General features: G+C 36.3%; 1 protein-coding gene across 1 annotated transcript in view; it reads right to left on the reverse strand.

The window, feature by feature from the left end:
* Positions 1-21,763: 21,763 nt before the first annotated feature.
* TSPAN8 (tetraspanin 8) overlaps positions 21,764-22,851 on the reverse strand; it is a 28,555-nt gene continuing 27,467 nt past the window's right edge. The window contains exon 8 of the mRNA XM_019748927.3: positions 21,764-22,056. Coding sequence (XP_019604486.3) covers positions 22,003-22,056 — 54 coding nt within the window. The 3' untranslated portion in view covers positions 21,764-22,002. The remainder of the gene's footprint in view (positions 22,057-22,851) is intronic.

The following is a 22,851-nucleotide window of genomic DNA, read 5'->3' on the forward strand; positions in this document are numbered from 1 at the left end:
CAAAATAAACAAACAAAACAGAAACAGACTCATAGATACAGAAAACATTTTGATGGTTGCCAATGGGAGGGGAGTTGGAATAGTGGGTAAGAAAGGGAAGGAATAAGAACACAAATTGGTTGTTACAAAGTAGTCATGGGGATGTAGGGTATAGCATAAAGATTATAGTCAATAGTACTATTGTAATGACTACGTGTGGTGTCAGGTGGGTATTAGATTTATCAGGATGATAGATGGGAGGGGTTTGGGAAGCAGGGTGAAAAAGGTGAAGAGATTAAGAAGTACAAATTGGTAGTTAAAAAATAATCATGGGGATGTAAACTAAAACATAGGGAATATAGTCAATAACACGGTAGTAACTATGTATAGTGCCAGGTGGGTACTAGACTAGTCAGGAGGATCACTTCTTAAATTATATAATTGTCTAACCACTATGCTGTACACCTGAAGTTAATATAAACTAATATTGAATGTCAACTGTAACTGAAAAATTAAAAAGGGGGGAAAGAGGTGAAGGGCAATAAGTGGTCCAAATTTCCAGGTATAAAACAAATAAGTCATGGAGATATAATGTACAGCATAGGGAATACAGTCAATAATATTGTGACAGCGTGGTACAGTGTCAGATGGTTGCTGGACTTATCATGTTGATCACGTCTTTAGGTATATATAAATGTTGAATAATTATTGTGTACACCTGTACTAATATAATATGCATGCTAACTATATTTTTAATAAAAATCTTGAAAGAAAAGATATAATATGTATGCTAACTATATTTTTAATAAAAATCTTGAAAGAAAAAAGAAAAATGTGAAGTAATAATAGTCAAAAATTTCTCAATATTGATTAAAAAGATTAATCTACACATTCTAGAGATGGTGATTAAAGGTTAAATAAGTTAATACATATAAAACAAATAGGGGAATCCTGACAAATGGTAGGCCCAAAATAAATATTAATTATTAATTCATTGTTAAATAGATAATAATTCATTGTAAATGAATTACAAGAGATAAATAAGTACAACAATTCATTGTAAACATAAAGCAAATGTATAGTGAATTAAAGTACGATCTGTACTAAAAAGAAAAGATGTAGAACATCTTCAGTAATCCAGGAGGCTTTGTTCCCTTCCCAGTTATTACCTCCTTCCCATAGGTAAGTATTTATTCTGACCTCTATCACCATAGATTAAGTTAAACTATTGTTGAGTTACATATAGACGGAATAATATAATATGCCTTCTTTGTATCTGACTCCTATCATTAACATTATATCTGTAATTTTAATCCACTTGTTCTATGTATCAGTGTAAAGTTACTATAAGCATTTTGCATATGTCTTTTGGTATCTATTAGGTATTTACTCAGGGGTGAAATCTGTGTCCTTGAGAATTCTTATGGTTAGCATTTTTCAGAACCGTCCAACAGTTTACCAAATTGATTATTTCCATTTACACTCCCCAACAATATAAGAGAGCTCAGTTGCTCCACATCCTCATCAATGCTTATTAATGTCAATCTTCTTAATTTTAGTAATTCCACTGGGTAAACTGTGGTATCTTACTTTGATTTTAATTTGCATCTCTTGATACTTAATGATGCATATGTTTACAGGCCATTTTAATAATATCTCTTGTGGATTACCACAAGTCTTTGTTTATTTTTAAATTAGATTATTTATCTTCTTAATGATTTGAAAGCCTTCTTGATATATACTAGACAAAAGTCCTTTGAAATGGAGACAATCCCACTCCCCAAATTGGAGGACTTGACAATATCTGCTCAATGAAGTTTCTGAATTTCTATAAACCAGTAACTGCTTTATATATCTCCTTATGTCCTTTTTATAATTATATTATTTTTGTTCCATCACTTCTATGTATTTCAAATATTTTCCCCAGTCTGGGCTTAAGTTTTTACCCTTTTAACAATGGGTTTTTTATAAACAGAAGTTTGTAATTTATCGAAGGATATTTTATCAATCCTTTCTTTTAAGGTTAATGGTTTTTGTGACTGTTTAAGAAATCTTTGCCTATGAAGATGTCCTGTTGACTTCTAGAAGTTTGATTTCTTTCACATTTAAGTCTATGGACCATCTTGAATTAATTTTATATATGGGTTGAAATAACGGTTAAAGTTCATTACTTTACATCATGGATGTATAGTTGCTCCAATACCATTTATTGCAAACATTACATGTGCAGGTTATTAGGTTATTGTCTTTCGGCTCCAAACCCACCTGGCTATACATCGCTCTGTGATGCTGGGGCTGGGACTTCACAAACCATATTTCTGCTTTGCCAGCTTCAAAACTGAAGCACAAAGAAGGGACTTATTTCTTCCTGGTTGTTTCTAAGTTCATTGCTTTTGTTGTTCTTATTGTTGTTTGGTTGTTTTCTGTGGGCTTCTGTGGTTGGTGTTTCTGTGATGATATTTCATCCCCGTAGTGGCAGAAGAATGTTTTGTCTTCTCAGCAGCGACACCCCCTTTCAGAGGCCTGGGACCTACCCTGCAGGGCTCCTCTGATGTTCATCAACAGAGGCACCAGCTGAGCATCATCCCTCCTCAGAGCAGAGTCAGTTTTGCAAGCCCTTTCTCTAACTTTCGAAGCCTTTCTCTTTGATCCTTCAGCTAGAGAGGGATGGTAGCTGCTCTCTGCTTTCTGCAGTTGTTACTCTTAGATTCTCCATTTGCCCTTTTAGCAGTTGATAATATTTCAGTCTGTGAACAGCTTTATATTAAATTCTCTTTGTTCGAATTACTGATGTGGTTTCTAGCTCTCGACAGAACCTCGGCTGGTATACCATCTGTTCACTCACTGAATTGGGTTGGAATGTCACCGTAAATCAGGTGACTGCATATAAATGGGTATGTTCTTGGCCTCTATTCTGTGTCTGTTTGTCTATTCTTGTGCCAGTACCATACTGTCTTAATTACTGTATTATTACAGTAAATCTTAGTATCTAGTAGTGTACATACAGCCTTGTTTTTCTTTAAGCATTGTCTTGGTTCTTCCAGATATTGCACTGCAACCAGAATTCTAAGATCGGCCTATCAATTTCCATTAAAAAAAGAAAAAAGAAAAAAAAAGAGGCAGGGGCCAGCCCAGTGGCTCAGGCGGTTAGAGCTCCATGCTCCTCACTCTGAAGGCTGCCGGTTCGATTCCCACATGGGCCAGTGGGTTCTCAACCACAAGGTTGCCGGTTTGACTCCCGCAAGGGATGGTGGGCTGTGTCCCCTGCAACTAGAAAACGGCAACTGGACCTAGAGCTGAGCTGCGCCCTCCACAACTAAGACTGAAAGGACAACAACTTGACTTGGAAAAAATGCCTGGAAGTACACACTGTTCCCCAATAAAGTCCTGTTCCCTTTCCCCAATAAAATCTAAAAAAAAAAAAGGCAGATATTTTGCTTGAGATTGCTTTGACTCTATAGATCAATTTGGAAAGAGTGGACATTTTATAATGTTGATTTTATAATTTTTCATGATAAGCAAGGGGATATATTCACGTATATGATAGCTATATCCTTCTATTTATTTAAAACAATTCCTCACAAAACTGTTTTGTAGCTTTCGTCATAGTGTTTTTACACATCTTTCCTTAGATGTAATCCTAGGTAGTTGATGTTTTTGATACTGATGTAAAAGATGTTGTTTTTCATTTCATTTTCCACTTGTTGCTAGTATATAGAAACAATTTTTTATTGATAATGTGTCCAGCAACCTTGCTAAATGTATTTATTAGTTCTAATGGTTTGTAAGTTGTATATCTTCCTTTGTGGTTTTTGATTAGTTGTAATTCCCGAGGAATTTTTTCCTTTTAAATTGAGTTGTCAAAATTATCAGCAATAAAGTTGCCCATAATATCTTTTATTATTCTTTTAATGTCTGGATCAGTTACAGTGTCTCCTTTTTCATCCTTAATATTGGAATTTTTCCCCCTTTTATCTTGATCAATACTGCTACAGGTTTATCAACTTTATTTCTCTTTTTAAAGAATCAGCTTCTCACTTTGTTGATTTCATTTATTAAACATTTGTATTTTATTTTGTTGATTTTTTTCTTTTATCTATAACATTCCTTTCTTTCCACTTTTTGAGTTTAATTTGCTCTCTTTTTATAGCTTCATGAAAATGGAAGAGTCCTCAAAGCATTGCTTTGGCTGCACCCCATCAATTTTAATGTCATTTCTATTTTCATTTAGTTTGAAACATTTTCTAATATCATCTTGATGTTTTAAAAATTATGAGTCATTTAGAATATGTTGCTTAATTTCCAAACATTTGGGAATTTTCTAGAACTTTCATTGTTATTGATTTCTAGTTTAATTTCATTGTAGTGAGAGAACTTACAGTATGATTTCAATCTTTTAACATTTATTAATATATATTATTATCATAACATATGGTCTATTTTGGTAAATGTTCCATGTGTGCTTGAGAATAATGTATATTCTGCAGTTGTTGGGTGTCATGTTCTATAAATACCAACTAAAGCATGATGAGTACTATTGTTATTTGAGTTTTCTATAAACTTTTTGTTGTTTCTGTTAATTACTGAGAAAGATTTACTAAATTATGCAATTCTTGTTGTGGGTTTGTCTGTTTCTTTTTTAAGTTCTGTTATGCTTTTCACTGTTATGGTGCAAACACATTTTCAATCATGTTTTATTGGTGAATTTTATCAAAACACATAAAACAGATTAATAGAGACAGAGAGAGAGAGAGAGAGAGATAATAGCATAAACATGGCAAGTCTTTCTAAAGTAATCTATAAATTAAATGCAAGACCAGTCAAAATCCCAACAATTTTCTTTTGCTGTAATTGTCAAGTTTATTCTATAAATCATACAGAAGAATTAAAACTCCAGAATAGATATAACAATACCAATGAATGAATTTTAAAAGGGAGGATTTACATTTTACCATTCTTATAATTGCAAATATACAGAAATTAAATGAAAATGATATTCTAACAGGATAGATGAGGAAATTAAATGAATGGAGAAGAAGTCTTAGGAACTACCTATTTATTTATCATCTCTGTTTATCTATCTATGAACTTGGTATGTTATACAGGTAGAATTACAAATCAATAGAGAAATAATGGTTTCGTTATTAAATGGTTCTTGTACACTTGACTATTCATTTGAGAGGGAAAATGTATATCTCTACCTTCAGGTGGATTAAAAACCTAATTGTGATTTCTGTTTCGGCAAATGACAGACTAGATACTTTGAATTAAAGTATGAAATTTCTAAGAAAATATATAAATGTTAAAAATCTTTTTTGAGTGCTTTGCTAAGCTGGCAAAAATAAAACAAAAATGCACACAGTATTCAAAAATGATGGAATGGTAGAACACTGTAATGCAATGTGTACACAGCAAGACTTCATCCTGGGAAATGTGGCTAACTCTTGGAGACTTTGAGCTTTCACTTTGATGGCGCCATGGGGAAACGATGATAGGCCTTGGGTCTAGCCAAAGTGGGAAATCTAACAGAAAACCTCCACATAAAGCTAGTTCCCGAAGGGGCTCTACCCGCTGTGTTAAAATGAAAAGAAAGTAAATCTACTATGCAGTAGGTTTATATGTATGTGAAACTTTCCATTGATTAAAAATAAGAAACAAAAATCTCCCCTGAGGATTTGTAACAACTCATCACTCACAGTGGCTTACGGTCTGAATTCATGCTACCTGTATGGTCTGAAAAATCTCAAACCACTCAGGTTGGTGATATTTCCAGGCAATAAGTAGAAGCAAACACAAATCATCTTGGAAAAACTCAACTGCATTTGAGGCCTCGAAGAGCTCCAACAAATAAAAGAATAAAATTCCAAGGAAAATAATCATCTAACAGTCGAAATGTGCAATCAGTATCAGGGATGTGACACCAACAAAACAATTATTTTGGAAAGCAATTTGTCAGCATGGAGATATGGATTCTGAGGTGGCCAAGAAGTTCCATGCCTAGGTGTATTCCTTAGGGAAACTCACGTATGTGTACAAGCAGAAGTGAATGTGGATGTGGATGTTGAGTACAGCCTGTTAGTAACTCAAAGGAGGTAAAAACAAATGAGCTGTGTCTCTCAGTAAGTGAATAAACCGGGGTTCTTCAATGCAATATCTTATCATAGACTGAATTAACTCTGCTTAATTAAGTTTCAGTATTATAATGTTGAACTTTTTAAAGTCAATTATAAAAGGATGTGGGCAGGTTGATGCCATTCATCCAAATTTTTAAAAATCAAATGACATGGTTACGTACATATATTATAATATTTAAAGCCTAAAAACATACAGGAGAATTTTAAACATTAACCTCTGGATGATGGTTACTTCTGGGGAGATAACAAGGAGAGACGTTGTATAAGGCAGAGGAAAGTAAGACTTTAGCTATGTCTGTAATATTTACGACTTTTCTCTTTGGTATAAGAGAGATATAAATTAAATAATGCATCATGGTCATAGGAGGCTGTTTTATTCTTTTCTTACCTATATATTTTAAATTTTTTAAATTGTAAAATTTGAAACAAGACAAAAAGGATAGAGAATCAAAACCAAACTTGTGTTACAAACACAGTATCTATAATTAGTAGTTGCCTTGCTTAATTTTACTCAGCAGTATATGATTAATGCCAAATAACCCTTTTAAAAATATATGTCTCAATGATCTTAATTGGGTGTGATTTGTAGCAGAGAAGCTGAAATATACTATTCAACAAATATGTCGTTTATCACCACACTTCATTCAACTTTATATCAATCTTATAAGCTAGTATTTATCCTTTTTAAAAATATTTCCCCAGGCTTGTAGTTATTAAAATGTTCAAGACTCATAGAAAAGTTGAAATAGTACAATATTTGTATGTTATCCTCCGACATGAAAATTAATGATAGTTCCAAAATATCACTTGATATTAAAACAGCTAATACATCTATCATCAAATATATCTAATATCCTAATACTCAACTATATTAACATACCCAATACTCAAATTTCCCTAATTATTCCAAAAAGGTGTTTAATAGTTACTTTGAGTCAGGACCCAGAATCTATGTATTCGGTTATTATTTTATTAGTCTTTTAAAATCTTGGTAGTATGAAGACCACTGGTCTCTGTGTGTTAACATTTTATATTGTTTCCTTGCAAAGTCTGTTATTGCTTATATCAGTTTTAGGATTGATTTTCTTGAGTTTGTACACTAAGTAAGATATCTAATTGGGGACTAAAATGTGTGCTAAATGAATATCCACAGATTTTTGTTTTTGTTTTTTCACGAATAGGTATTTAATTTTATTCAAGTCATTTTTGGTGTCTATGTAGATAATTATATAATTTTTCTCATTATGCCCTTTGTAAGTTAAACACATACTTGTGTAAATATATCTATTTACGTATATATTTGTATGTATAGATTAATATACATATGTATATGTGTGTCTTCAATTAGCTTGATCATAGTCACACACAAAAAGTAACTGACCAAACTAAATATCAAAGTCAGGTTTATCTAAATCCAAAGCTAATAGCAAACATCTCCCTCTCTGGATGGAAAACAAAGTGGTAGTTACAGGCTAATACACTGCCAAATGCTAAAACTTTATTTTAAAATGTCGCTGTAAAAATCATTACATAAAATGAATAATATATGCTTTTTGATAAATAAATAAATTATATATATATATATATATATATATATATATATATATACATACAATGGAAAGTCATGCAACAATGAAATTTAATCATCTACAACTACCCTAAAAAAAAATGTGGCTAAATCTCACAAATATAATGTTTAGTGAAGGAAGCCAGACAAAAAGTAGTATATACTGACGTATTCCATTAATATAAAGTCTGAAAAGGGGGGGGGGGCGGAATCTATGCTGTTAGAAGTCAGGATTATAATTACTATTCAGGGAAGAGGGCAATGACAGGAAGGAAACATAAGAGGGGCTTTTGAAGTAATGGAAGTAGTGGGAAAATGCTGTTTCTTAATCTCAGTACTAGGGTGTTTCGTTTTTAAAAATTGTTTGATCTGTACACTTATTGTATTAGTTATTGACTTTTTGCACAATAAATTACTAAAAACTTAGAGGCTTGAAACAAAACCAAAAAAAATTATTGTATTTTATAATTTCTTTAGGCCAGGAAGAAATTTGGGTAGTTCTGGCTCAGGGTCACTCATGAGGCTGAAATCAAGCTGTTGGCTGGGGCTGTGGTCATCTGAAGGCTTGACTGGACCTAGAGGATCTGCTTCCAAGATGATTCACTCACAGGCTGTTGGTAGGAGCGCTCAGTTCCTCACCATGTAGATCTCGCCATAGGGCTGCTTGAGTGACCTCACAGCTTGGTACCTGTCTTCCTCCAGAGCAAGTGGTTCAAGGGCAAGGAGGAAGCCACCATGCTTTTTATGACCTAATTTCAGAAGTCACACTATCACTTCCATCCCTTTCTATCCATTAGAAATGAGTCACTAAGTCGAGCCCACACTGAAGGGGAAGAGAATTGGGCATAACCTTTGGAGAACTGGGCTTTACCTTTTACCTTAGAAGGGGTAGTAAAGAATATGCGGACACATTTTAAAAACCTAACACTTGTAGGTTTTCTGAATATGTATATGAGTACTACACTTCAAGTAGAAGTTAATACAATATAAAACAAAATCTTTCAAATGAGCATTGTGAAAGGTAAGTGCTTCTCCCCTATATCTGATATGGTTTCCATATTCAGGAAGTTCTGTTGGTTTAATTTTTTAAGTTACTCAGCATGCCCTCCACACCCTTTCCCCAACACGGCCCTCTCCTTGTGAGGGAAAGTTGAGTGATTCATCTGATGGTAACTGGGGATGAATACAGTAGGCCTGCTTGGCTTACTCCCTCCTTTTTCACTTTGGAAAGCCAGCCTACCTCTCAGATTGCTCACTCCGTGACAGGGTTTTGTAGTTTAGGGAGTATTATCTCAAACTCAATGTTTACTGTATGTGCTTTGAACACTGGGAAATAAAATTGAGAGTAGAGTTTGTCAACCACAATAACACGGTCAAGAGGATTTTCATGGGGCATGGATTCCCGGACCATTGTCTTGAAAGTGCGGATCAGGAATGCCCTTGGTGGTTCAGAAAAATCCTACTTACAGCATGCCAGGAGGGTTTTTACCCTTGTGTGACTGGCATTATCTGTTGCAGCTTGACCTCGGCAAGTGATTGTTTCTTACGGCCATTTGTCCACGGGCAAGTAGCTGTTCTGTAAAGACAAGACTTCACATCGGCAGCTTCACAAAAATTTTGGGGCCATGAGTCTCAGCAAAGGCATGGGGGTAGGAGGACCTGGAGTACGGTGAGGAGGTACAGTTCAAATTTCAGGAAAGTTGTGTGCCACTATACCATCATAAGCCACATGGTGGGGGCTTTATACCACAGGCTGATGCCTCTTACTCTACAGGTACACCTGAGTCAAAGATTTAAGTCTAAAGAAAAGATAGTCATCACACATGAGACAGCGGAAGACAGGACAATGTTTTGCTATTTTTAGTGTAAGACTGCTGAGTCCTCTGTGCTCTGCAGAACACAAGGGGGAAAATAGCTGTGGATTGCTAGTGCACGTCTTTAGAAAGGCAACACTTGATCAGCTGTTCCAAGTTCCACTCTAAATCTAGGACCAAGACAGAACCCATGGAAAGCCTAATGTTGAATTTACGAGGTTTGCACACAGGCTCAATAGTGGAAAATATTTAAGAATTGCTGGGTGTGTTTCAAGGTCATCCTGGTACTGTAAGTGGCATGCAGATGCCCTGAGGGAACACGCCTGAGAAAATTGATGGAATTCAACGGCACGAGAAAAAAGGTACTGGGAGCAGAAACTAGTTCTCACGGGACTCCTCTAAGGGCATGGTTCTCAACTGCAGCTGCACATTATAATCACCAGTTAATTCAAAATCTCTAGGGATGGGACCCAGGCATTGGTATTGAGATGTTGACATGGGATAAAGTATGTAAAGTGTCTAGCCTTGAACCTGATAAATAGCTGGCATGTACTAAATAAATGTTGGTGCCTGGAATAATTTCCTCTTCTACACGAGTGGTCATTTTCCTAAGATGATTGGATAAGTTACATAAAGAATTTTAATTATTTTTTTCATAATAACAAGTAATCCAACATTGCAGTTTAATTCAGCAATCTCAGAAAAGTCTATTTCAACAGGCATTTTTTTTTTTTTTTTTTTTTTGGATACTTAGTGGTCTCATAACCCCAACGTTGTTCCTTCTTTTTCCTCTCCCTTGACTGAAAAATACAAGATTCTCAATTCTTTAACCAAGACACACATTGCTACCATCTAACCATAAAGATATAGGATAATTACATATGAGAGTAATCTGGGAAGTAGGGAAAATGGAATTTCTGCTTTCGGTTTGTTAAATATATGCCCTTTCCAAGATATTTTTAGATTTTTTATGGCTGGATGTTTCCCAGGAAAGAAAGTTGTTTCTTCCATCTGAAACTTGCTCTTTCTATCTAAGATTTTTAGATCTTTAGATCTTTGGAAAGTATTTTCCAAAGTCCAGAATTTTAAACCACCAAGGGATAATTAATGAGGATATAAAAAGGTATTGGGAGTGTAGCCAGTATCACATAGAGCCAGGCTCCTAGCCCATCTTACAACCCATGGGTCCAGCTTCCAGACCCAGGAGAATTCACTTTTCCCAGTTCAACAAATATTCACCACATTCTAATGCTCATTATATACATTTGATACACATTTTATTACTGAGTACTTATTGGGCTTAGTTTGCTTGACTTGCCTTTCTCTGTAGTAAACATTTTCTTTGTTATTAAAAAATTAAGTTCAATTGCCAGTTATTATGGCTTCCAGTTATGAACTTACTAATGATTTCTTGCTTGTTTCTTACATTCCTGACCATTTTCATCTCAAATTTTGCCATGAACCCTGTTTTCCAAAGTAACAATTTCTGCAGAGAACAACATGTTCTATTGGAATCACTGGACATAGTGTCACAAATTATTCTTGGAGATACCGTGAGCCAGGTGCAATGTCATGTTTGTCTCAGTTAGTTATTGCTCTTGGCTTTGCTACAACTGATGCTCAAATTATATTAAATAGAATGACTTATTTGGGTCTCACCTTGCCGGCAAAGCTAGCTAAGCTGTCTCTTCACTTGACATGACACATGCTATTTAACATCACGTTGATTCCCGGATGAAAGCCCCTTTCATTTACTGTCTGTCATTCCATATGGCTCAGTTCCTGGCCCATTATCCTTTGTCTTTTTGGTTCCACAGCTTAACATGATCTCTGGACAGCAGCCTTGGAAAGAGATTCTGAGTAGAAGATTTATCACTTTGTGGAGGAGTTGGTGTCAAAATCTATTTCAAAAATTCAGGGCTTTGAAGATGAAGTCCTTGATGGTCCTAAACCTTTTTCAAAGTATAAAGAAGCTTCAAAATCAAAACCAAAACTTGATAAGTAAATATTTAAATTCTAATACTAATTCTACCTATTCTTATAATATTGATGATACTATAGCTACTAACACTCGTTGAATACTAACTGTACTATCTATATTTCTAAATATCGTGCATGCATTGCCTCATTTAATCTCACAGCAGCCCTATAGAGATGTTTTCCTTTTTTATCCTTAGTTTTCAGATGAGGCAAAGAGAAAGTAACATATCCAAGGTCACTCAGCTACTAGATGATGAAGTCATGATTTGAACCCAAATTTGATTCCAGATTTTGTAGCTCTTAATCACCACTCATTGTAATAGAAAGAGGAGATCAAAGTGGTAACTAAACAAACTCCTCTCATTAAAAAGGACAGAATAATCTAATCTCCAGGTACCTCTCGGAGTCATGTTAATTGGTTGTTAGTCATAGGACTTGTCAACTTTAATTTGTGGATATGGCAATTTTAATATCTTTCAAAATGTAAGCACTATTTCATAGTCTTTCATTCACTAATCCTTGATTGGGAAAGCATCTGTCAGGTGTGGGTAGAAATAGTTAAAAGACACATATTTCTTGCCTCAAATTGTTCCCGATCAAGCAAAAGACATGGAAACAAAGGCTTGAAATACAATGTAATAAATGTTATGATGAAGGTATACACAGTTTAAGGATGGCGGAAAGGAGACCATTCCATTTAGATTTATGGCAATATGTCAACATACTTGGATGTTCAAGTATCACTCTCAGCAATTCAGCTACTCTGGAAAGAATCTAAAACTCTATTTCTTAAACAAATCATCTTTTTCCCACAAGATGTACTATAGCATTGTGGTTTAAGAATGTTGCTGGGATTGAATCCGGGCTCCACTAATTTTGGGCAACTTACTTAACCTCCCTGTAGCTCAGTTTCCTTATCTATAAAATAAGGATAATAATTTAAATAACAGAATTGTTGTGGGAATTAAATGAGTTAATATATATGAATTCCTTAGAGCCATACCTGACATATAGTAAGCACGATATGACTACAACTATTGTTATTATAATTTTAAATAAATATTTTGATATTTAATGAAAAATCTTTGTAAGGTAGGCATCAATACCTTTCTTCAAATGGACTGGGTGATATTAATGACAACATATGCATATTGAGCCTCTAATTTATTCTAGGTGCCATGCCAAGGTCTAGGGAACAAATTGAGTTCAGGAGTTCAGGAGTACACAGGAAGTTTATAATAAAATGGAGGCAACAAAACACTAGCCAAATACATTAGAATAAGTAATGTATAAATACAATATGTTATGGGAAACTGCAGACGAGTAGAAAAATTAATTCAGTCCCAATAGATCCAGAAAAGCTTCACAGAGGAGGTGACTTTTGAGCCAGACCTTGAGGGAATCCAACCAAATGAGAACCAAGGTCATGCTAGGCATAGGGAGTAGCATGGCAGAAATATGAAGGGGTAACAGAAGAACACAAAGTTAAAGCCTTATGGGGTTCATATGGAGGAGTGTCTGGAGATGAGCAGGAAGAAGTGGAATTCGTTCTTATGAAGAGCCTTGTAGTCAATTATAATTTGGGGAGAAAGTAATATAACATAACATCTGCATGTTAGAAATATCATAATTCCTGTGGCACCATGGGGAATGGATTTAAAGAGGGAACCAACAAGCGTAGAAAAAGCCATCAAGAGATTATTACAATGATCCCGAAGAGAAATAATGATGGCCCGAACTGAGGCTGTGACTAGTGGGAGAGAAAGAGAGAAGATAGAACAGAAGAGCCCAATTAGACTAGGTAAAGATGGGATATTGAAGATGACCGTGATGCCTAGCTCTGAAGATGACTCTGAGGTGACTACTTTGTGAATGCTAATACCCAATGTCAAAAAGGCAGACGGAGAAGCAGCTCTGTCTAAGCCATCTCTACTTAGCAGCCAAAAATTCAACTCAGAAGGGCAGTCCTGACCAGGGCTATGGATTTTAAGACCTAATAGTTCATGGGGGATTTGAAAATAGTCAGGATTGACAAGGAAGAGGAAGTAAAAGAAAGTAGACTAAGACTAGAAGCCTGAGAAACTCCCAAATTAGAACAGTGTCCAGGAGAAAGCAATAGAATATAGAATAGACATAGAAAGAACAGCCAGCTCAGTGAGTGCCTGACTGGCAGTCAGAGGGATGGTGAGAGAGCTGGAAGCAGATAGAAAAGGACAGGGAGAAACAGGAGATGGTAGAATTGTGGAAGCCACAGGACCAGATTTCAAGAAAGTTGTGGTGACAGGGGGGCAAAGAGGTAAAAAAAAAAAAAAAAAAAAAAAAAAAGAATAAAAGCCAGTACTCTCAAGTCATAGAAACAAATAGAAAAAAAAAAAATGTAAGTAAATTGTATTTTAATTGCCTATTGTGGAGAGGGATATAGGGGATACCGTGTTTCCCGGAAAATAAGACCTAGCCAGACCATCAGCTCTAATGTTTCTTTTGGAGCAAAAAATAATATAAGACCTGATCTTATTTTACTGTAACATAAGACCCGGTCTTTAATATAATATAAAATATAATATAATATAATATAATATAATATAATATAATATAATATAATATAATATACCGGGTCTTATATTAATTTTTGCTCCAAAAGATGCATTCGAGTTGATGGTCCAGTTAGGTCTTATTTTCCGGGAAACACAGAAGGTAGAAAAGTATCCTGAACAAGTTTTTGGAAACCTCAGTGCCCAGAGATCGGCACTGAGGGAGTTGGAGGAGCCAATCTGATTATTGTTCATAAGGCCCACGGTTGCACAGAGAGCACCAAGAGAAAGACCTTGTTTCAGTTCTCATGGTGACTTCTGGGACAAAGCCACACCTGAGGTAGGAGTATCATTTTGGTGCCACAGTTGGGGCATGAGGCTGTTTGGATGCTTCTATGCCTGCTCTAGAGGGCTTACTGCCTCTCCAGGTGCTCGGCCAAGCAGTTTTAATTTCACACACACACACACACACACACACACACACACACACACACACACACACACACACTCACATCGAACTCACGCATTTTTTCTCCTCTCATTCTCTCTTGCCCACAGTTTGGATCTGGGAGATACCTGTTCTAAGTTGGTGAGGGTCCAGCAATGTCTAAATCTCTCCTCCTTGCTTCTGCCAAATATGTGTCTATACCTCAAATTCATAAAACATCCCCAGGTAGGACACACAGACGTGAATGCTTACCACAGCTGCAGGAGCAGGCCCAAGGGGCTGTGCCAAACTGGAGTTCAACAGCCCACCTCAAGGAACAGCATTGTAGTTCTATCCAATTCTACTTTTGAAAATGCAGATCTAGCTGTGCCAGATATCCCAGAGTTATGAAGTACCCCAGTTTTTAAGTGCTAGGAACAATTTAAAACATTGTATGCACTGTGAAGCAATACAAAACACATTTGAAAGCAAACACAGCCCAGAACCCATGAGTTGAACATATCTACCTTAAAATGTTAAGCTTTCAATGCAAAAGCTGCATAGAAGCACTGCACAGTATCTCTGCTTCCCACTCTTATCACTTCCTCCTTGAGGTCCCTACTATGTTCTTGAACCGTGAGGAAGCATAAGGGTGGTGGTGAGACAAGAAAGACCAAGATAAAAGAATGTAGTTAAATATGTCAAAACTATTATACAGCAACACAAGATAAAGAAGAATTCAAACCAAAATGGGGCAGAAAACTAACATTTATTGTACATTTTTGTATAACCAGTAACGTACCTATGTTGTCTCACTTTATCTTTATAATGATTCTAATAAGTATGAATCATTATCTTCAATTTACAGGTGAGAAACTGAGCTTCAAAGGGATTAAGCAACTAGCCTGTGGTTACACAATGATGGAGCTGGAATTTAAATCCAGATTTTTTTATTCCAAGTTCATGTTCCTACTCAAACTGCTTTCCAAGTGGCTGAATGCTCACATAATGAGAAATGTGGATGTTGCTAATTTAAAATATGTGTTTAGGGCCATCTGTTTCTCTCCAGCCCAGTGCCCATTACTGCTTTTCTTGGGGGAAAAATATGTTTGGGGAGCTGGCCCCTGCCACTATTCCAATGCTGTTAATTCCTATTTCACTCCATCCAAGCTTTCCTTCAAATTTCTTTTTTCTTCTAAACTTACAAAACTTCTAATCAATAATGCAACTTAAAATAGCTTTTTCTTTACATATGTCTCTAGTCGTGTGCTAAATTTTGGTATGATTTTGGTTACTGATGAAACTAGCATACCCTAATCCTAGAATTTATAAAACAAAAACAAAAACAAAACCTATATATCTACATTGCACACCCATGGATGACACCACTTCTATTCACCATTGCACTAGAGGTCTTAGTCAATGCAATAAATCAAGAAAAAGAAATTAAACAGTATGAATATTAGAAAGGAAGAAATAAAGCTGTATTATTAGCCAATGACTCAGTGGTACACATAGAAAGTCCCTACACAATATAATCCACAGGTAAATTATTAAAATTAATTAGTAAGTTTAGCAAGGTTACTAGATTCAAGATCAATCCCAAAATTATGTCTACATACATTAATTTCTCTTAAGAATGTTTTATGAATTTTGTTAGTCTTGCAATTATTTATTGTATTTATTCCTAGGTATTTGACATTTCATGATTCTTTTATAAATGATTTTTTTGAAATTCCAATTTTTACTTTTTGTAGTTGATATATAGAAAAACAATTTTGCATGTGATGACCTTGAATCCAGTAACTTGGCTAAATTTATTTATTAAACAATTGAAAGATTTCTAATAGAAAAATTCTACAATGTTATTAAGAGACATTAAAGAGAATCTAAGTAAGTAGATAGCTATGCCATGGATGGAGAGACTCAAATGTTGTACCGATGTAAGCTATCAATTCAATCTCAATAAAAATTCTAGTAGGAATGTGGTGTGTGTGTGTGTGTGTGTGTGAATCGACAAGCTAATTCTAAAATTTTTACGGAAACACAAGGGCAAAGAACAACCATAGCATTTAACAACAAAGTGAGAGAGCTTATTCTATTTTACATCAAGCCTTATAATATTCAACCGTATGGTAATAGTTCAAGGATAGAACAAAACAAGGAGTCCAGAAACAGATCTTGAGGCAATTTGAAACAATATTCCAGTTTTGCCAGCCTGCTCACTGTGCTTGTCTAGTACAGAACTACCTCTTTTTTTTATTTTATCCAAGTTTATTGGGGTGACAATGGTTAGTAAAGTTACATAGGTTTCAGCACTTAAAGGAAGGTTTGTATTGTCACCCAATTCATCCATCTCAGTGTCCCCCCCAGTCTAGGGTACAGAAGAACTTACATTTTTTTCGACTGTGTACAGTTCAAATTATGTGAAATTTGGTCAATTTAGATTACAGGCATGAGAGAGTGTCTCTTTTATCAAATATGATAAAATTCTACTTTAATGGTCTATTGGGCCCAACAAATTCAGTCGTTTAAAAGATGGTCTTACGTTACTGTGAGATTAATTAAAAACGGGATCAGCCTGCTGCTGTGGAGGATGAGAAACACTCACTACTTATGTATATTCTTTGTGTGTCTGCTAGGTGTGTTAAAGAGGAGTGTCACTACAGTAGGTGGTGGGAAATAAAATATTTTAGTCGGGCTCATTATATTCCAACAAAATCAGGGATATGTATCAGTAAGACAGACAAAGAAAGAAAGGGTATTGAGTAGACCAGTAGGTGTTTCTACCTCAGGAGGGATTGTGAAAGATCAGATAGGATGGTAGCCATAGGGAAGCAGAGAAATGGACAGGTTTGAGAAGGATTTGTCAAAATTTAATATATATTTCATATATCTAAGTTAGTGCAATTGTACAGTCTTAATTATAATGGAGATAATTCTTACATTTCTCTTAATTGGAAGAAACATTTTCATCTACATTGAGTTATCAATTTGATTAGAGTTAATTTTTATTTTGTTCTTGCTGTGATTCTTAAGTAATTTAATCAAATGTAATGTCTTTTTAATACTGTAGTTGGTTTTGGGAAGCATGAAGGTAAAATATGAGCTTATTCTTAAACCCGATTTTAATATCCTTCAAGAGAGTAAATGTTTTCCTCATCATCACCTTCAGTACCAAAGATCAAAATTAAAATCTCAGTGAACTATCACAAGCAAATAAACGCCTTCTTCTAGATATGAAATTTCTCATTTGCAGTTGAGTGACTTGTTAAAGGTCACAAAGCCATCAAGTTGCTGGAGCCCTTCTAAAATGACTCCTGACTCCAATCCAGTCGCTTTCCAGGATAATCTGCACCTATTGCTCCCGGGGAACAGGATATTGTGATATTTAGATGTGATTCTCCAAAGCAGGGTTTCTCAAGCACAGCACTGTGGGCATTTAGACTGGGTAATTCTTTGTCATGGGTGCGCGTTCCTGTGCATTGCAGGGTGTTTAGCAGCATCCCTGGCCTCTAAAGGCATTAATATTCCCCCAACCTTCCAGTTGTGACAACCAAAAATGTCTCCAGATATCGCTAAATATCCCCAGAGAGGCAAATGGCCGTCAGTTTAAGACGACTGCTCTAAAAACTCCTCTCTATCCCTAAAATGCTTTGAATTTTTGCCAAGACAGAAAGAATCCAAGAAATTGTACCATTTCTCATAAAAATGTGAAATCTCAAGTTATATTTTCCACAATTTGCAGACCCTTTAATCAGCAGTTCAGCCTCTGTGTGCTTGCTCTCTAAATCTCCAATTGCTATGACAGTCTTTCCCAGTCCACTCAGTCCAGGCCTTGCCATTCTCAGCTTTGCTTTGTATCAGAGAAACTCCATGGTCCAGGCTTCTTTGTTTTCTGGCTTCTAGGTGAGTTCAGCCAATGGGAAGTACTGGTAAAAGGTTGGAATAGACTCAGAGATACAGGGGGAGAAAAAAACAAAAACTGATGGTTGCTAGAGGGGTGAGGATGGGGGAGAAGGTAAAGGGTTTAGAGAGTACAAATTAGTAGTCACAATACAGCCACAGGCATATGAAATACAGTTTGGGAAATATAATCAATAATGTTGTAAAGATTATATAGGGTGCCAAATGGGCACTGGACTTATTAGAGAGACCACTTCACAGACTGTGTAGATGCCTGACCACTGCGCTATACAACTGAAGATGAAGTTGAATGATACTGAATGTCTAATATATATATATATATATAGTCCCATGGGAGGTGGAGTACATCGTAGGGAATAGAGTCAATGGAATTGTAAGTATCTACAATGTCAGAGGGATAGTATATTGGGGGAGGGGTCATCACTTTGTGAGTGGTGTAAATGTCTAACTATTGCATTGTTTTATACAATGTCAAACAAACAAAAAAGATCGAAATAGACAGGAGGGAAGAAGTCAGGCTACTTCTCCCTTTCTCCGTTCTGACAGTAGCTATTCGGTCACCTTCATGGGGTCCTACTCCTGTGAGGCAGCCCTTCCTCTGTTGTCCCTGCCATGCTTCCATCTTCCACCCCTCGGTCCTGGATCCTGGGCGCTGGTAACATTGTCATTGTCAGTCCAAAGGGTGGTAGCAACTTCCTACTGCTAATTTCCGGTTTACCTTGCCATCCTATTTGGCTCCTTCCTTCTTCTCTCAGCTGTGTAATCAGTTGCTATGGACTGAATTGTGCCATCTCCCAGCCCAATTCATGTTTGGGCCCTAACCCTCAGGGTGATGGTATTTGGAGTCAGGAATTAATTAAGGTGAGGTGAGGTCATAAGGGTTGAGCCCTGATCCAATAGGATTACTGTTTTTACAAGACATCAGAGAGCTCATTCATTCTCCCTCCTCCATAGGAGGACATGCAAGAGGGTGGTCCATCTGCAAGGGAAGAGGAGGGCTCTCACCAGGAACTGAATCTGCCAGTACCCTGACCTTGGACTTCCAGCCTCCAGAACTGTGAGAAAATTAATGTCTGTTGGGTAAGCCACCCAGACTGTGGCATTTTGTTATGGTAACCGACTAATACAGCAATTCTCTGTATTATATTTCCATTATTTAAATAGCTAGAGAGTTTTTGTTTTCCTGCCTACCCTGGCTGACATAGTTCTTTATACGATTGACACCATAAAAATATTTCTAGAAAGTATCCTAATATGTGCCTGACACTATGCAAAGGAGCTTCCATATTTGTTTCCTTATCTACTTCTCCTAACAACAGTGTAAAGTAGGGCACAAATGATATAACATAAGGAGCACAGGTTTTGAGTCACTTAGACTGAATCACAGCTCCTCCACTTAACTAGTTCCATGACCTAAGAAAAGTTAGTTAACCTCATGGGCCCAAGTTTCTTCATCTGTAAATTAGGTCTCATAATAGTATTCGCCTAAAAGGGTTGTTCTGGATTAAATGAGTTACTCTATGCAAAGTGCTTAGAATATTTTTAGGCATATAGTAAGCTCTCAGTAAATCTAAGTGTTATTTTTAGCTACAATTTATTGAGTGTCTATTATGTGCCAAGCACTGCAATAGGTACTGGGGACATAAAGACAAATAAGACATAATCAGTATCTTCAAGGAGTTGTAGTATACTAACAGAGGCAATGTGTGACTAGGTAATTATAATAATACATGGCAAATTTATTTATTGACATATTATGGGAAAATCAAATAGAGCATGATCCACAGCCAGGGTCTGGGAAGCAATTGTCGAGGTCTGAGTCTCAGTTCTGTCAATTACTAATGGTTTGGCTCTGGACAAGTTACCTAACTTAGAGCTCCAAGTCTCTATTTTCTCACCTGCAAAATGAGGATAATAGTTGATAGTATCTACCTCATCAGGATGTGGTGAGAAGAAACAAGGTAATAAAAGTATAGTTTCTGTTATAGTTCCCAGGAGAGACATGTGCTCAGAGGAGGACAGTTACTTTATTCATCTACAGGGGAGCACAGAATCAGGTTATCTAACCTAGTCCAGGGCTCCCCCAAATTTCCCACTCCTTACTGGTCACTCCGATCTACTTGACAATGACTGCCATTCTTCCTCCTGTTCCTCCTCAAAAGAGGAGTTTGAGTTTGTCATACTTTTCTAATATCAGCACAGATTGGTACAACTGCTTTAGAAAAGTTCTTGACAGAATCTACTGAATCTAAATATATGTATACAAAGTAATTCCACTTCTGCATATCTACCTAGAACTGTATACATATACATACTAAAAGAAGTAAAAGAATGTTTATAGCCACTTTATTCACCAAATCAGAAGGAAACCCAATGTCCACCAACAGAGGGATGGATGATATATATTGTGATATATATTCATATACAATGGAATGCTACATAGCAATGAGAATAAAATACAGTTGCATGCAATACTATAGATAAATCTCACAAACGAAATGCTGAGGAAGAAAGAAGCTAGAGTGCACATTTTACTATTTCATTTATAGAAAGTTCAAGAATAGGCAGAATGAATTTGCAGTCATAGAATTCAGAAGAGCGATTACCTGTGGGGAGGAATTTGCTGAGAATGGCGGTGGTGTACTGGTAAATGTTTAACAACCAGCTCTCAAAAAAAACAAAATCAATGATTTTTATATCATATGTCAATTCCCATGGTATAACTACTCCCACCATGGTGGTTTTCAAGCTCCCAATGTGATGTCACTGAGCAGAGTTGGGAAGAGATGAATATGGATACAGTCTGACCGGGCACATCAGTATGAGCCAGCTCTAGCACACCCTGGGAGGTGTCGTGGAGGAGCATTCTGGTGTTCCGGAAATATCGTATATCTTAATCAGGACAGTACTTACACAGGTGTACACTTAAGATTTGTTTGCTTTATTGTGTATATTATACCTCAATAAAAAGTAAAATGTAAACATGTCTGTGAGAAGTAGAAAGATAAAAGCAGTTATAACTATGTCCCAGAGGAAGGTCCAGAGAGGAACCAGAAATTCAATGGCTAGAAAGACAGCACTCAAATCTCGTCTCCATAAATGGACAGAGAGAAAAGAAAGACACTGTTAGGAGAGACTGGCATAAATAAAAAGGCGATGGTGACTCTTTTAGCTGGGCCACTCTCTCAATTTTTCAACTGGAGATTTAATTCAACTTCATCACTAATGGTCGATACACCACACAAAAGGGTGTTGCTTCTGAAAAGTCCAGATGCTCTGCCTAAATTTACTATGGCCCTGTCACTCAGGGATGAAGACTATTCCACTGGATGGCTCCAGGTGAATGTTTTAAGCACAGTACCACCTGAACACAATGCGATCAGACACACAAAAAAGCACCAACGTAAAGCATGTTATTTTTATTTTGAGTAAAAATGAACATTCATATCATTCTCCTAGTATTATTTTACTAAAATCCTAAATATGTTCAATATGTCTAGAATATATCCGGGGTCTAGCTAAATAAGAAATTTTAATAGGACAGCTGCCCCTAACATATACAGCACTCAGATGTTTAAAGTTACAAGGCCAAAGCAAAATTTTAAAGGAGTTTGACTGATGCTACCTCGACACATCCACAGATTCATTTGTTCCCAATCTGGCAGAATAGGACCATGGAAAATACCAGACCAAGGATCTAGAAAACAAAACAACAGGATTAACATGGAATTTAAGGGGAAATGCTAGAGACATAAACAGCCTGAAAGAACATTATACATGAAAATATTCTGGTTACTAACCATTTTAATTTTATTTATCTAAGTCATCTCTCTTCTTGGGAAATTAGAGACTCCAATGGGACAACAGAGCATTGAGAAAGTTCTCTGAGTAGTTCTGTGTTTTAATCAGTTTTCAGCCCGCCAACCCACCTCCCACCTGCCCTATTTGATTGTGCATTAGTAGCTGCCACCAAACACCCCACCCTTCTCGAACACACACCCCTTCTGTAGGGCATCTTCCCTGGAGCTTGAGGAACTCAGACTCTGGGGACTCAATATGTCCACTGCTTCCATAAAAGGGTTATGATCATCTGGTCTAGATTATCTTCCTAAAAATCAAGGAGTCTAGAATTTCTTTGCCATATTGTTAGGCATTGCAAGAAGAATGAAAAAAAAAAAAAAGTGTTTTCTTAAAAAACTTCTAAATCTATGGAGGAGAGCTTAATTCAGGAATTTCCTTGGAAGTGAAAAAGCACCGTTAAAAATCCAGGACATAATTTCTGTCTCATTAAGTGACTCTCCCAAGAATTAGGGATTCCAAAACTTGCCCTAACTGGCTCTGCAGTTGGTGACTTCCGTGCTGTGGCTTTGTTATAGAAATGACACAGAAAGACCGGTGGGTATTACGGATGGAAAGTTTCCTCCCCATCAGCCTGCTTTGAGGGGAGGCAGTAGGAGGGCTAGCTGCCATTTATGCTGAGTCATCTCAAGTG

This window comes from Rhinolophus sinicus, chromosome 1, assembly GCF_057876585.1.
Source record: "Rhinolophus sinicus isolate RSI-liver-muscle chromosome 1, RSI-T2T, whole genome shotgun sequence".
Classification (NCBI taxonomy): Eukaryota; Metazoa; Chordata; class Mammalia; order Chiroptera; family Rhinolophidae; genus Rhinolophus; species Rhinolophus sinicus.